The sequence below is a fragment of the Capricornis sumatraensis genome, chromosome 6, assembly GCF_032405125.1.
Source record: "Capricornis sumatraensis isolate serow.1 chromosome 6, serow.2, whole genome shotgun sequence".
In the NCBI taxonomy this organism is placed as follows: domain Eukaryota; kingdom Metazoa; phylum Chordata; class Mammalia; order Artiodactyla; family Bovidae; genus Capricornis; species Capricornis sumatraensis.
Window position 1 is genome coordinate 82,946,027 of NC_091074.1, and position 17,371 is coordinate 82,963,397.

Genomic DNA, 17,371 nt, shown 5'->3' on the forward strand with positions numbered 1-17,371 from the left:
TGCCGGATACTGACTGGCTGGAACTCTATGGCTACTGATTAGCTTATGGGACAGACTGGCGCTGACTTCAAATTGAGAAAATCCCAGATGAGCTTCTAGACTTATAACCCACCAGTTAACAGGTCCTGGGCCAATCACCCTTGCTGCTCAGTGGCAAGAACCTGGCCTTTTCCGTGAGGTCTCCAGACCTGCCCCAGGTTGTATCTCAGTTATGAGGGGACCATGGCCAGAGGCTCTGCAGTCTCGTTGAGGAGCGGGGGTGGGGACCTGCCCCACAGGAAGCACGTGGCAGTTCCTTTCACCCCTCTCTGGGTCTCTGCCGCCTCACCTCTCTCTAGCCAGTGGGGAGATGCCTCCACTCTGGCAGCCAGAACTCTTGGAGGGAAGTTTCCCAGCAGAGTGGCTTGGGCTCCTAGGGAAACAAGGCTCAGTTTTATCACACAGCCCTCTCCTTTCTGGGAAGCATGGGTACCTGGTGAGGGATGGAAGCGGGAGAGGGGAACAGGGAGACTGCCTTACATTATAGTTGAGTCATCGTTCTTCTTTGCTTACAGTGATTTTTTACTCTTCGGGACCCTCCTGCAATCGGGCTTCCCCTCAGGCATGCCAGTTAATGGAGCTCCAGTGACGGACAGGACTCAAGATCTTTCCCACATGAAAAGTGAAATCAGGAGGCTGTTTGTTAGGTACCTGTTTGTTCCAGAATGTTCTGTGACAGCCAAGGCGCTTATGTATTCAGCTTCTAGTACAAGAAGATGTCACCCACTCAGCACAGTGGTGTGTCTGGGTGTCTCTCCACTTCAGCCAAGCCAAGCTGCCCTGTATAAATATAATAAATAGTGTATTTTTATGATGATAATATCCAATGTCCCTGGAGGAGGAAATGGCAACTCACTCCAATATTCTTGCCTGGGAAATCCCATGGACAAAGGACCCTGGCAGGTTACAGTCCCAGGGGAAGCAGAGTCAGACATGACTTATAGACTCAACAATGACAATACCCAGTGTGAAGACTGTTAATACACTTATTCAAAAATACAGCAATTCTTGGAAATTTTCTGGTGGTCCAGGGGTTCAGACTTGGTGCTTTCACTGCCAGGCTCACAAGCATTGTCATGTAGCCAAAAAAAAATTCCCCCCCTCAAATCCTTCACAATATTGAGTTACTTCATTCCTTTGATTAAAAATCCAATTAGAATCATTCAAACATTTAAAATCAACTTAATACGGGTTTAGCAATATAACTTGCATAATATGCTTTAACATAATAACATAGATACAACTTAATATAGGTTTTACAATCTACAAAAAACTCAGAGCCAAATAAACTTGAAGTTATAAATTAATTCTCTTTGGTTATGCTTTGCAAATGCACAACTAGGGGTTTTCTTTTGCTATAAATGTTAAGTTAGTAACACAATGCTTTCTTGCTAGTATCTGAAATTGAATGGGTCATTTGAAAAGCAAAGAAAAAGACAGGAGGCACATCTGTGAAGAAGCGGTGGAGACTGGCTGATTTAAAAAGGGAAGAGCTTCTATCTCGAGTTGTCATGGAGTATTAAGTGGCTACGATCATTCTTGCCCTAAAATTCTCCATCAGTCCAAATGGGGTCCATATGCCACAGATACCAATTTGCAGCTAAAGCAGGGGAGCTGCTTCTGCTGCAGGCACATTTCCTGAGTTCTGGAAGGTGCTGAAAGGAGGTGTGTGTGCCAGAGGGCAGGGAGGGCAAAATGCTGGACTGAGTCCTTGCCCAGCAGCCCCAGGGATCTTACATTGACTCCTCCCTCATGCCTCATGACCCTCTTCTAAGATATGGGGGTGACCTTCCTGGTTATAATATTTAGAGGAAACAAGAGATGTCAAAAGACATTGCGTACACAGGAAGAAACACCTCTTAAGTTCTTACATAACTGTCCCACTCAAGTTAGGCTATCTTTGAGTGGCTTCTTCTTCCAAAGGCTATCTCAACCCCCAATGCAGCCTTCCAAACAGAAAGATGGCAAATGAAACGCCCCTGGTACACCATAAGGCCAGTGAAAGTGTTAGTCACTGGTCATGTCCCACTCTTTGTGACTTCATGGATTATAGCACTCCAGGCTCCTCTGTCCATGGGATTTCTGAGGCAAGAATACTGGAATGGGTTGCCATTTCCTTCTCCAGGGGATCTTCCCCACCCAGGGATGGAACCTGGGTCTCTTGCATTGCAGGCTGATTCTTTACGGTCTGAGCCACCTGGGTGCTTCAGGATAAGACCAAGATTGGAAATATGTGGATAGGGGAAAAAAATGTGAAAATCTCACATAAAGATAGGATAAAGTGGAAAAGGAACTAGGCTTTCAGGTGGAAGACCCCACTGGATTTGTTGGATCATTTATATAGTCACCTTGGGCAAAGCATCTAACTCTGTTTCCTACCCTGGAAAGTGGTGATAAGGAAGCACTCATCCCAGGGGTCTGCTAGGAGTAGGAAATTTAATTCTTGTGGAGGCACTTTATTCAAAGGCAAAGCACATCTGGTGCCAGGTCCAAACACCCGCCTCTGCTTCTCTCATCCCCTGCGCAGGTATGTTCCTCTGTCCTTCCTCCTCATCCTATCATGGTGGGCTTATCTTCCAGCTGGGATTGGTTGTCCTCTAAGTTTAACTCCATTCACCTTTCCCTGGCAATTGTGGAGGAGGGTTGAGTATCCGCATTTAGTCCTTCCAAGGGCAAGGGCTGACAATGGGACCGAATCTTTGGTTGCTCAGCCGGGCACGACGCTCCTGTGGTTAACAGTTTCCCAGTCTAAACCCGCCCTGATCACTGAGCATGCCCAGAGCTCCTTCTCGAGCTGCCAAAGGATGGGCATCATTTCTGCAGGGTTTTACCACTGTGGAGAGAGGGCCGGGGCTGTAATCAACCCTGGGTAGGGACTGAGACGTGGAAAAGACACGGGGAATAGAAGTAAGCAATGGAGGGTCCTGGGAGGCCGTGTTACTGGCCTGATGTACTGGCGTTCCATCAAAATGCCCCCTGGATGCCCACTAATCCCATGGCTGAGGCTGATCTACCCGTGCATACACACCACGTCCCCATACACCTTTCCGCTGCTTGGCCTCACACAATTCAAGGCAACCATCACAGCCGCGCCCCACATGCTGATCCTGCACTGGACGCGCGCGCACTAGCGCCCAGGCACGCGGCTTCTGGCAGCCTAGGAAACCCCGCGGCTCTGGCGCAGTGCGCTACAGGGGCTGTGGAATGAGGCGGGGCGCCAGCGGCCCCGGGTAGGGCTGGAGATTTGGCGGGGTGGGCTTCCATGTGTATCTTTCCCCCTTTGGCAGGAGGGAGGGGCGGAAGATAGCAAATGAAGACCTTCTGCCGGACCCTTCTTGGCGCAGTGGCGCAGCGACGGTACACGGCGCCCTCGGCCAATACCGCGCACCCGCATCCCCTCTCGCTATACCCTTAAGTTGCCGCGCGGGGCTGTACCTGCCAACTCCTCGCCTTGCTACACTTGCACAGACTGTAGATCTATTTCCTGTCTCTACACCCACCCACTTCGTATTTGCTACGCCCCTCTGTATCTCTCCCTGCCACGATGCGCCCCACCACCACCACTGTGGGAGCAGTAAGTGAGAATCACGTTTCAATTTCTGCTCCCAGTGTTCCACCACGGCCGGTGGTTAGACCGAAGCTCTAGTGTCCCCGCGCCTCTTACGGTCCCCTCTTTTCCGCGCGGCCTGCGCCATCTCTTCTCCAACCCCAGTGCCGCCCCTCCTTCTCTCCCCCGCCCCTCCACCATGGGTGTCCTGGCGCCCGCCAGCGTGTGCCACTTTCCCCACCCATCAGCTCACACCCGGGGCAGGGGGAGGGAGCCCTCCCCACGGTGGGCACTCGTCGTGGGCCCACCTCCGCAATGCGGTGAGGAAGAGGCGCCTGGGCCGGGCAGGTCCGGGAGAGGGGCGCGGGGACCAGGCACTGCGCCCTACGATCTTCGTCCCCGCGTGCCCTGCCGGGTACTCACCGTGGCGCCCAGAGCGGTCAGCGGGCCCTCCGCTGCGCATCCATTAGCCGGTGGTCTGGCAGCTTCACTTCCGGAGCGAGGCCCTCCCTGGCCTCCCCGGCTCCTCGCTCCCCTCCCCGGCGCGCCGCGCCCCGCCTCCGCCCCGCCCGCGCCTCGCTCCTCCCGCAGCTGCCGGGAACTGGCAGCCTCTCCGCTCTCGCTGCCGCAGCGGCCGCCCGCCCAGACCCAACTTTGCTGCTCGCGGGAGCTGGCGGGGGGCGTGGGCAGGGAGGGGAGAAAGCGGGGTCAAGGGGAGGGACCGTAAGGGGTGGGTCGCTCGCTCGCCAGCCCTCCTTCCTTTCTGTACACCTTGCGGTAGGCAGAGAGCGGCAGCCGCGGCTGCAGCCGGGGCAGGGGGTTTGTGCCTAGAGACAGGCAGACGTAGGGACTGGCAGACGGACGGACGAACGGCAAGGACCCTCCCCGAGCCCCCACACCATGGCTGAGAGGAAGCAATCCGGGAAGGCGGCAGAGGACGAAGAGGTCCCTGCCTTTTTTAAAAACCTGGGCTCAGGCAGCCCCAAGCCTCGGCAGAAATTCTGTGGCATGTTCTGCCCGGTGGAGGGGTCCTCGGAGAACAAGACCATCGACTTCGACTCGTTGACGGTGGGCCGGGGCTCGGGGCAGGTGGTGGCCCAGCAGCGGGACGTCGCACACTTGGGCCCCGACCCGCAGACGCCCTACTCCCGGCAGGGCCGGCGCGCCGGCGGGGAGCCATCTGTTGAATCGAGCAGGAAGGTGGAGATTCGGCGGGCCTCGGGCAAGGAAGCTCTGCAGAACATCAACGACCAGGTTGGTATGGGTGGTGGTCGGGGGAGCGGTGTTGGAGACCGAGAATAGGGCGTGGGGATCGCCCCTCCCTCGCCCCCTTCCAGCTCGGCGGAGAACCGAGGATCCCAGCGTAACCCACAGTCCTGCCCCGCCTCGAATATCGCTTCTTGCAGGTGCACACACACCCCACCCTGCCCGACCCCTCTCTGTGCTCGGGCTCGGTGGTGGGCGGCCGTGCGTCCACAAAGGCTGCCCGCGCCTCCCTGGGCCTGGGAGGTGGAGGATGGGGGGTAAAGGATGGGCCTATCCCCTACTGGGGAGGGGGTAGCATGGTTGGAGGGGGAGGGGACGGGCCGGGTTTCCATTCTTCTTCAATCCTCCCGGGTGGCTTCCGATTGCAGCTGTGGCTGGATGCCCCACCCTTTTTGATGCAGCTCCGAGCATGCAGTGGAGGGTTCGCGCGGAGGCCGGCGGGCTCCCCCGGGGTCGGGAAGGGCGGGGGCCTCGACGGCCGCTCCCCGCCGCGCCCTGCGCGCTCTCCCAGCGCCTCTCCTGGGCGCCCTCGGCGCTCGAGTCCCGAGCTCGAGGTCAGGACCATGGCCAGCGCCTCCCCGGACCGCAAGGGAGACTATCTCATCACCCTGACTGCTGCAGCGAGAGAAGAACCCAGGAGGCAGTGGAGTCACGCGAGGAGACCGCGACTCTCCTAAATAGCCCATGTGGAGAACAGAGTTCCGCTAAGTATCTGAGCAAGGGCGTCTCAGAGCGCTCCCCCCACACCCCGCCACTATTTGGGAAGGCTTTGGGGATGGGGACTAAGTGGATTATAGTCAAAGGGTAAAAGAAAAGAGAAAAGCCCTCACATTTTGAATAGATTGTCATCGATGAATTAGACGCTCCCCACCCCATACTGTGTTAAATGAGGAAACAAAGAAGACCAATTTGGTAAACCGAATTTCAGAAAATGTCATCTCTGGGAAATAAGTACAGTGTGCATTTTGTCTTTGCATACCACATGTGCTTTCCTTTATCAGAGTGACCTTCATACTTGTACAATTTTTTTCTCTCAGCCTTAATGTCTCAAGTGATAAATTATAGTGTGAAAGGTTTCAACTCTTGTTTGCTGTTTGTCTCCCATGCCCATTGGTGAAGATGAGAAACTGGTCAACAATCGATTATTTATTAACAACCTATTGTGTGTGGGTAGGATGGAGATTAGCTGTAAAAAGTTCAAGGTGAGTTCTTCTTAAAGATCTTCTAGAGTCGTTGGGAGTGCTCCAGACAAATCCACTGAGTGATAAGCATTTATCTGGCACTCAGGTTGTAGGCTGACAGTGAACTCATCAGAGAACAACTAAGGGTTGATGGCAGTAGTCTGAACATGTTCCTGTTTCCTGATATGGCATAGAGTTTTGCAGCTTTTGACTTATACAGGACAAGTTCTAGGAGAGAGAAACCTCTCGCTGTCACTTTTTAATGACAATTAGTTACTTAACTGATTCTTCCTTGCCCAGCTCGGTTCTCTGATTTATGATTTTATGGCGGGGGATCCTTGCCACCCCTATATCACTATGGGTCAGTCGGAAGAACTTAACCCAAGAACTTGTGTTATTCCAGGGGATCAGACAATCGAAGTACATGTTTCTAATAATGTGACTTACACCGAAAGCTGAGGAATGTGAAATACACTGAGTGAGGACTAGACCTTGATTATATGGCATCATGGTTGTGTAATCACCTCATCTTCAACTAGTTGTGATGGAGATTCTTGTGTCCTAAAGGGAGCAGAAAAAATGCCTTGAGATAAGGAAGAGATCATTTAAAAAATGGCAGATCAGAGGGCAAAGGTTGAAAGTGGCCATCTTGATAAATATGGCAGTGAATTAAAACTCAAGTTTGAAAGGCAAAGTTTCACTGGGTTGAATAACACATCTCTTTTCCTGCCCATTTAGAAACTTGGGTGTTTGATGAACACTCTCTGAATTTCATAGAAATTCTAAATTGTAAACCTAGGGCACATGGAGGGGGAGATTTGAAGAGGAAATTCTTAACCAATACCCCAGGCAGTTTTAGCCTCTGCAAACCACATTTGCTGTAGGTATTCAGTTACTAGTAACAGGGTGATTCTGGCTTGATCTTTTAGCAGCCTTCCTTGAATTTTCATTTTCGATGTTGCCGTATCACATAACGGCCGTTCCTGTGGGAATTTTTTCATTCATGACTAAGAGCATTTACCAGGATCAGTGTTTGACTATTTCTTATCTATACAAGAGAGAAAAAGGGATTGGGACACACACACACACACACACACACACACACACACACACACGCACACACGCACACACACACACATATAGCAGTAATGCTTATTTCCAAAAGTATGGTTGGACCCACCACTTTGATGGAATTGAGTAGCCATTACTCAGTTTTCAGATAATGAGCAGGGTAACTGCCAGCATCCCAGGGCATTCTTATCTCATGCCCTGGAACAGAGAGAGGTAGCAGAGAACTAGAATGAGTGGATCCTGGGGCTCCTCTGAACCTGTATCCTCCTCTGAACCTGTATTTTTACATATCCTTATTGTATGATCCAAAGTGACTTTGTCCACTTTTTGCTCTAGCAGGTTCTGCTGTTTTTCTAGTAAGGCTTTGGGAAAGGAGGGTACAGGCTTCCTTAGCCCAGATGCCATGTGGTTTGTGGGAGGTGAGGGGAGGTTGAGTGTTTGCAATTGCGTTTGCAGGCATGAGCAGGTTGGCAGCAGAAAGCAATGGGTGTGGCTTGGTTTGGGTTGGTAGATTGTGGTAAAAGGAAAATGCTGGTGCAATGAATGTGAGCGAGGAAGGCTATCTCATTACTCTCTTTTTCCTTTGTGTCCTTGGGGACGTTCACCTTGGGCTGCAGTGAGATTAAATAGATCACCACCCATGAAGGACTCTGAGCCTCTTAAACAGAGCATAGTTCTCCCTGCCGGTGCCCAGGGTTTCCCCAGCCTCCTCCTTTCCTCTTAGGAATCCCTTTCTTTCAACTCAGACACAGTTTAGCCAGAACCAACTGTTCAGCCAGGGCTTTCAGGGTCTTTTCCCAGTAGCAAACAACCTACATAGATTAGAGTACTAGAGTGTTAGACAGTGATTCTCCACTTCCGTGGGAAGGTGCCAGTGAGTGGACTAAACAATAGCGTGCTGAATGACAAAATCTCCAAGTCTGTATAATGATTTCTGATATTCCCTTCCATTCTGTGTCCCCATCCCTTCTCCCCATGTTAATTATCTTCCCAGCCCTGAGTGCCCAGTAATTCTCCTGCCTTCAACACCATCCCTTGATGGTGCTTTTTCTAGATCTTTCTCCAAAAGCAACAAGTTCCGAAACCACTCTCTCCTCCTTTGCCCCCCTCCTTCTCCCATTCAAAATCTCTTCCTTGTATTAATCTTAGCTGGAAAGAAATCCCAAGGATTGAAGGCATCCATCTCTTATGTAACTGATACACAAGTTGTCCCCGGAGATATTTGTTTGATAATAGATTAGCCTGTTCAACAGAATAGATGTCTAGTTAGTGGGTTGTGTGGTAGAGATTTGGCTGGGAGCCTAGAAAAAGGGCATTAATTTGATATTTTAGAAGCCACATCATTTCAAAAGGGGAGACACAAAAATGGATATTCGTGTGTTCAGGGTGCCAAAAACCCTAAGATCCATCTGGGTTTGAAGGAGGTGGGGTACTTGGGGAGATGAAGGAAATCATTATGATCTATAATTATCGGTTACTCTTGATTTCCCAAAGTGAAAGTGAAAGTGAAGTCACTCAGTCGTGTCCGACTCTTTGCGACCCCATGGACTGTAGCCTACCAGGCTCCTCCGTCCATGGGATTTTCCAGGCAAGAGTACTGGAGTGGGTTGCCATTTCCTTCTCCAGGGGATCTTCCCCACCCAGGGATTGAAACCAGGTCACCTGCATTGTAGACAGACGCTTTACTGTCTGAGCCATGATCATATAATTAGTTAAAATTTAAAAAGTCATTGTGGTATAATACAAATAACATACCATTAGCTTTCTCAACCATTTTAAAGGGTACAGTTAAGTCATGTTAAATATATTCATACTATCATGCAATCATCCAGAATTTTTTCATCTTGCAAAGCTGAAACTCTATGCCCATTAAACTTTGAATTCCCCATTCCCCTGACAACCACCCTCCTACCATCTGTCTCCAGGAATTTGACTCCTCTAGGTACTTCATGTAAGTGGATTCATATAGTTTTTGTCCTTTTGTGACTGGCTGATTTCACTTAGCATCCTGCCCTCAAGTTTCATCCATGTGGTAACCCGCGATGAGATTTCTTTCTTTTTTAAGGCTGAATGATATTCCTAGAGTTAGTTCAATTTTCACAAGTTATTGATGATTGAGAAATTTGTTACTCAATGAGTGGGTCTGCACTGAATTCGTTGTGAGAGGAAGTAGGAATAATAGTTGGGATGAAGTAGACTCACCCAGCCTGGGGCCCAAGGCCTGAGCAGATGGAAATTCCTACCGACTAAACAGCCTCTTCCATCTTCCTTGTCCTGTAGCTTGAAGGTGGGGAGGACGATTGCTGTTCTTGAACCTCCAGTGACAATGTCTGGCCACAACCTCTTGAATGTTGCATGGTTCACCAACTTGGGGACCATGGAAATCAGGCAGGGCAGAGGCATTTCCTATCCTTCGTAAAGACAAGGTCTTATGGGTTCTTTGGTGACACTCTCTGCTTCTTTAGGAATGAAAGGAGAGTCAGGTGATGGACTCACATGTGTACTACCACTGAATGTCCAAGCTTGAAAGAGACCTAAGGATTGTCTGATCATCTCATTTTAGAGGTGGAGAATTGGATGCCCAGAAAGACAACTCTTCACCCTGTGGAACTCATGTGACAGTCCCACAATGGGGGTGAAGGCCTCTTACTGCCCAGTCCCGCTGCAGTCCTACACCAGTGAAACCTTGTTATTTAGGTCTTCCCTGATGGTCAGAGGGTAAAGAATATGCCTGCAATGCAGGATCAAACTTGGGTTTGATCCCTGGCTTGGGAAGATACCCTGGAGAAGGGAATGGCAAAAACCTTTGTTACTTATATAGCACTAAGTAACTTTAGAATGTATTTGTGGGAAGAGGTGAACTTCACGTCCTATGAATCTGTCAACTTGATTGCTCCCTAGAATGTACATTTACAGTCTAGATCCTGTATTTTTTTAAAATTTTAATTAATTTTTTTATTTTTATTTTTTGGCTATGCTGCATGGCTTGTAGGATCTTATTCCCTGACTAGGGATTGAACCCGTGCTCCCTGACTTTCACTATGTGATTAAAGAACATCTTAATCATTATGGTATATTGAGTTGTTTTCTATATTAATTATTATTTTCTCATTTTATCTCCAAAGAATTAATTATTGAACTGCTGCAAAAATAGTTCTGAGTAGTTCTGTTTTTTTGGTTTCTGTACTCTGTACAAAGGTACTCTGAAGCCATTTACAAAAAAGACCATTGATCTGTTTTTATGAATGTGTCCTACACTGATGATATTCTTAAACACAAGACATGGCTTCAGATATCACTGGACAGAGGCCAACTCTGACCGTATGAATGACATGCTTTTCTAAGTTTGGAGCAATGTGATGACAATGTGATTTTCCCACTTGATGTGAATCATGAGCTACAAACAAATAATGGGGGAGTCAATAGAAGCCTTGGCAGGTGTGTTGATGGGCACTTGGGTTGGTTGCATCCTGTGGCCAAGGCTGGTAGCAGAGGCCAAGAGCTACACACAGATAGTGCCTTGAAGGGAAAGCACCTGGTCTTGAAGATGGCTTGAGGTTTGCATTTGAGACATACAAACAGCTTGCCTGGGCTCTGATTTTGATGACAGACCCAGGTAAGTGCTCTTGCAAGTAGAAAGCTTGTGAAGACAAAGAGAAGACTATAAGCTTGGCTTCCTAACCCCTAGCCCAGAACTCTTTCCATTGGAGAACTGCCTCAAAATCAGAGCCCAGATAGTATTTCCTATATTATTTTTCTGTTTTTATACTCCTACCAAAAGTGAATGAGAAACATTGTTTATCAGCATCCCTGACATCACTGGGCATTATAGCTTCTATAGATATTTCCAAAATGTATAGATGACAAGTGGTATACTGCTTTTTACAGATTTTCCTACTAATATAGTCATATTTTAAACACTGATTTGTAAAAAATTATATATTAAAATTGATACATTTTAAAATTGCTTATTACACATTATTTCCTAGTTTGCATCTAGTTTTTTTTTTACTGCCTTTATTTTTTGACATCCAAATTTAACTTTTACATAGTTAAGTCAGTTCATCTTTTTTAACATGTGTTTTGCCTTTCATGATTGCTTTTAACTTGGATGTCTTTTAAAATCATTTTGGGTTTTGTGTTTATTTATATTTAAATCTGGCCATTAATTTTTGTCTATAACTTGAAGTAGGGTATAACCTAATTTTCCAAATAGTTAGTCAGTTGTCCAAAAGGCATTTTTAAATGATATTTCTCCACTTATTTTTTATATACTCAACTTTTCATGTATCTATGCATGTTTTTTGCCTTCCTGCTCTGTTTCATTAATTTGTTTCTAATTTCATAAGATTCAAAACCACTTTAGTTACTATAACTTTTAAAAAATTGAGGTATAGTTCATTCACAATGTTATATTAGTTTCAGGTGTACAACATAGTGATTCAAAATTTTTATAGTTATTATAAAATACTGACTTCATTCCCTGTGTTATACTGCAACATTTTAATATCTTTACTTTTCTTCATTTTTCCCATGAAAGATAGTTTCAGAAACCCGATATGATTTTACCAGAATTATGGTAAATTTAAATATTAAATTATAATTTGTAATGAATATAAATAAATCATATTTATTTTTAAGATAGTAAGCCTTTCTACCTCGGCTCGCAGCATGTATTGCCGTTTTTCAGATATTTCGTTCTATTCATCTGAAATTTTTTCTTACATTTATTCCTGGTTGTTTTGTTGCTATTGTGAGTGGGAAATTTCCCCACTATATGTTGTGATTTGCTTTCTGGTGACTCTTGAGTTCATAACACATAGAGCATTGATTCATTTGGCTGCACTGGGCCTTAGCTGTGGCACGCAGGGTCTTCACTGTAGCACGGGGGCTTCTCCAGTTGTGGCACATAGGCTCCAGAGGGAGGGCTCAGTAGTTGTGGTGCTTGGACTTAGTTGCCCTGCGGCATGTGGGATCTTCCTGGACCGTGGATCGAACCCACATCCCCTGCATTGGAATGCAGATTCTTAACCACTGGACTACCAGGGAAGTCCTGAGTTTTATGTTAATTCATAATAGATTGCTTTATTGAACTCACTCTGGGTTCTGACAGTTTTTAATTGATTCTCTTGGGACTGTTTAATTATTTAATATTGCTTTTATGTCTTTTTTCCCCAATGCCTTTATTTATATTTCTCTTCCTGGTCTGATTACGTTGCTTGAACAAGAGGTATGTTGGGTAGAGGTGGTTTTGTTAGGGTTTCCTGTGTGATTTCTGACTTTAATGAGAGGTTGAGTGAGTTGGGTTTATTACTTGTTGCAGTTAGAAAAACCACATACCATAGGGAGCTGTAGGGGGTCTGTAGGAGGTGAGAGATTTGGGCTGTGGTGGGCTGGTTTTGGGAAGAACGCAAGGAAGTAAGCATTCCCTTTGGACTGGGTGCTGTCATAAAGTGATGACAGTTCTTTGACTAGGTATCTCAATACCCCTTATCTGTATAAGGGCAGATTAGACTGAGGACTCTGAAGAAAGCTGAGTGCCAGAGAATTGATGCTTTTGAATTGTGGTGTTGGAGAAGACTCTTGAGAGTCCCTTGGACTGCAAGGAGATCCAACCAGACCATTCTAAAGGAAATTAGTCCTGGGTGTTGATTGGAAGGACTGATGGTAAAGCTGAAACTCCAGTACTTTGGTCACCTCATGCGAAGAGTTGACTCACTGGAAAAGACTCTGATGCTGGGAGGGATTTGGGGCAGGAGGAGAAGGGGATGACAGAGGGTGAGATGGCTGGATGGCATCACTGACTCAATGGACATGAGTTTGAGTGAACTCCGGGAGATGGTGATGGACAGGGAGGCCTGGTGTGCCGGACACGACCGAGCCACTGAACTGAACTGAACTGAAAGCTGTGGTTGGTAAAGGAGCAGCAGGCACTCATATTACTTAGAACGGGGGGATTTTGTTTGGTATTTTGTGACTTGGACAACGTTCTTATTTATTTATTTAAACATTTTGTTGGAATACAGTTGGTTTACCATGTTGTGTCGGTTTCAGGTGTAGAGCAAAGTGTAGAGCACATATCCGGTCTTTTCTAGATTCTTATCCTATATACACCATTACAGAGTATTGAGAAGTGTTCCCTGTGCTATACAGTAGGTCCTTATTAGTAACCTATTTTACATACAGTAGTGTGTATACATCAATCCTAACCTCCCAATTTATCCCTCCCCTCCCCTTTCCTCCCTGGTAGCCAGTTTGTTTTCCATGCCTGTGACTGTATTTTTGTTTGGTAAGTTCATTTGTATCATTGTGTTTTAGACTCCACACGTACGTGGCATGATGGTATTTATCTCTCTGTCTGACTTACTTCACTAACTATGATAATCTCTAGGTCCATCTATGTTGTTGCAAATGACATTTCATTCTTTTTATTTCTTTCTTTATTTTTTAATGGAAGGATAATTGCTTTACAGAACTTTGTGGTTTTCCATCATCAACAAGAATTAGCCGTAGGTATTTCATTCTTTTTTTATGGCCAATATTCCATTGTATGTAACTACCACATCTTCTTTACCTGTTGATGGACATTTAGGTTGCTTCCATGTCTGGCTATTGTAAATAGTGGTGCAATGAACATCATGATGCATGTATCTTTTCAAATTATGTTTTTTCCCAGATATATGCCCAGGAGTCAGATTGCTGGGTCATATGGTAACTCTATTTTTAGTTTTCTAAGGAACCTTCCTATTGCTCTCTGGGCTTCTCTGATAAAGAGGTAAAGAATCCACCTGCAATGCAGGAGACCCCGGTTTGATTCCTGCGTCAGGAAGATCCACTGGAGAAGGGGATAGGCTACCCACTCCAGTATTCTGGCCTGGAGAAGTCCATGGACTGTATAGTTCATGGGGTCACAAAGAGTCGGACACTACTGAGCAACTTGTACTTCACTTCACTTCATACTGCTCTTCATAGTGGCTGTACCAATTTACATTCTCACCAACAGTGTAGGAGGGTTCCCTTTTCTCCACACCCTCTCCAGCATTGATTATTTATTTGTCGACTTTTTGATGATGGCTATCCTGACCAGTGTGAGGTGATACTTCGTTGTGGTATTGATTTGCATTTCTCTGATAACTACTGATGAAGAAAACAGTAGCAAAGATCAATGAAACTAAAAGCTGGTTCTTTGAGATGAACAAAATAGATAACCTTTTAGCCAGACTCATCAAGAAAAAAAAGGGAGAGTGCTCAAATCAGTAAAATTAGAAATGAAAAAGAAGTTACAGTGGACACCATAGAAATACAGAGGATCATAAGAAACTACTACAAACAGCTATATGCCAATAAAACAGACAGCATAGAAGACATTTCATATTTTGTTCCCTGTGATTTTCTGGAGGAGTCTTGTCTTTGTTTTTGATCCACCATGGTCACTGAGTGGCTTTCTCTGATACTGATGCTCTGTGAAATTTACATTTGACAAGAGAATGCCCAGGCCTTGCTGTGAGTGCCAGGCCAGCTCTTGGCAACCATTTTCCGTTTCTCAACATCCTGTTAAGATCAGGACTTGGTGTGATAGAGCCTATTTTGAAGTGTTTTATGTCTGTTTCTGTGTTAGAGATATCTTTCTGTCCTCCACTGAAGATGCCAGATCATTTCTTGAACTCCTCCTTTCTCCCCACCAGGAAATGGGAGCTCTTATTCTTTGTCCCATAGTAATTTTTCATAAGCTCGATATTTTTCCTTTATATTTACCTTCAGTTTAGGTGAAGTCCCTTCAGAATCCATGTTTTTACTGGAGGAGGGTGTGAACAGTCTTTGGCCTCATTCCCTGACTACATATACTAGTGGAATCTTCTTTATTAGGCTTAGAGTTTGTGGATTGATTCAAACACCAAATCCTTGTCCAACTCCCATTTCTGGTGCCAAAGTTGCAGATTTTGGCTTTCACTGTGCAGTTAAATTTCAAAAACAAATTTGGGGAACAACTTAAGGGTTGCCAAATTTTTATGTTGCCAAAATAAGGATGCTAAAATAAACAAACAAGCAAACAAAAGTAATCCTCCAAATAACCCCAACATGACTCTGTAGCATCATCTCACAAAATGAAGATTGTTTTAGCACCAAAACTATTAAAAGGAAAAAAACCTCTAGAATTTAAACATGTGCATAAATTGAGTTTTATGAAAAATTTAATGTATTATGCTTGTTTTTCTCATTTTGACCTAGATTTGTGAACACCTTGCCCCCCAGGCACCCTGGCATTGGCCACGAGGCCAGCATTGGTTGAGGCGGCATATCTCTTAAAATTTTTTTATTTTATATATTATTTTTATATTTATATTAGTATTTATATGCTGTATTAGTTTTTGGTGTACAGTGAGGTGATTCAGATATACAAATACGTACATATACAGATATACATATACATGTATCCATTGTTTTGCAAACACTTTTCCTATTTAGGTTATTACAGTTTATTGAGCAGAGTTCCCTGTGCTATACAATAGGTCCTTGTTGGTTATCTGTCTTAAATACAGCGATATGTACATGTCCATCCCAAAACTCCCCAACTATCCTTCCTGACACCCTTCACCTTGGAGAGGTGGCATAGCTCTTACCTCTGCTTGTCTGGCCTTTCCCACACAGCCTCTTTCCAGAAGTGTTTATCTCCATTGGATAAAGAGACATGACCTCTCCCAGGCCAGCATGGGCAATTGTTTTAAAATGCACCTGGGATTTGTTTCAATCAAGTATGGAAAGACACACAGGTGTGGAAGTTACTGTCATGAAGCAAAGACATGTGAAGTTTTATACTCACAGATTCCTAGAAGGTGGAGACAGAACATGAATGCAAGGTTACATGGGGAGGCACGGGAGCAAGTCAGGAGGCAGTGAGAGTGAGGGGAGGACGTGGATAGGAGCCATTATTCAGGTTTCTGGGAAGGAACAGGCAAGGCATCATCAACAGGATTGGCTGGTTTGGATAATTGTAGTCAGCCCTGACCAGAAAAGGAGATGGCACCCCACTCCAGTACTCTTGCCTGGAAAATCCCATGGATGGAGGAGCCTGGTGGGCTGCCGTCTATGGGGTCGCAGAGTTGGACACAACTGAAGCGACTTAGCAGCAGCAGCAGTCAGCCCTGACACATAGGAGCCACCTCTAGTTGTCTGATATTTGCTTAAGGGATGGTGGAGTGGCCCTGAGTTTAAGAGCTTCAAAAAGGAGACAGATGGGGGACTTCCCTGCAGTCTAGTGGTTAAGACAGCATGCTTCCTTCCAATGCAGGGGATGCAGGTTCGATCCCTGGTCAGGGAACTAAGATCCTGTATGACAAAGCTATAGCAAAAAATGTCAAAAAATAAAAAGAAGGCAGATAGGATTGTGGCTTCTGGATTGACTGGATTGCATATGAAAGTTATACTCCCAGGAGAGTCTAGAAATCTAGAAACTGGCTCGCCCTGGGAGGACAGTCTCTCCAGGGTCCACAAGGCCCCAGATGTCCAAGGACCAGCAATACAGAGCCTAAAGAAAGCATGATAGACATAACAATACTAGCTGGTAATAGTAGACCTAAGATTATTACAAGATTCTGGCCCTACGTGTCAGCTCAATTCAGCTGCTAAGTCATGTCCAGCTCTTTGCGACCCCATGGACTGCAGTACGCCAGACTTCCCTGTCCATCACCAACTCCCGGAGCTTGCTTAACCTCGTTTCCATCGAGTCAGTAATGCAATCTAACCACGTTATCCTCTGTTGTCCCCTTCTCCTCCTTACGTGTCTGTTGGTCTTAAATGTACAGAATTACTAGGTGCTTTTGTATTTGTAAGGGCATCTCTGATAGCTCAGATGGTAAAGAATCTGCCTACAATGCAGGAAACCCAGGTTCAATCCTTAGGTTGGGAAGATCCCCTGGAGAAGGGATGGCTACCCATGCCAGTGTCCTTGCCCAGAAAATTATACGGACAGAGGAGCCTGGTGGGCTACAGTCAATAGGGTCGCAAAGAGTTGGACACAATTGAGTCGACTTAGCTCTCTCACTTGGAACTATCTTAGCTTAACAATAGTACACCAAAAGCAGTATATCTTTATAATGTTATTGAAATAATCCCTAACTGATTTGTGGCATGTCCGGTCATATCCTAATTAGGTGTGGCCTCTGAAATGATCATGCAGGATTCAGGAATTAAGTCCTCCAAGGTGTTACCCCAGTTTGGAGCCAGATAAAGCAATGCAGAGATGTGCTGCAAACTTCTAGGCCCTGAT

The 17,371-nt window shown here is 45.9% G+C and overlaps 1 protein-coding gene across 1 annotated transcript in view; it reads left to right on the plus strand.

Moving 5' to 3' along the window:
* Positions 1-4,486: 4,486 nt before the first annotated feature.
* The window catches only part of DPYSL2 (dihydropyrimidinase like 2), a 116,405-nt gene continuing 103,520 nt past the window's right edge, over positions 4,487-17,371 (plus strand). The window contains exon 1 of the mRNA XM_068974736.1: positions 4,487-4,840. Coding sequence (XP_068830837.1) covers positions 4,487-4,840 — 354 coding nt within the window. The remainder of the gene's footprint in view (positions 4,841-17,371) is intronic.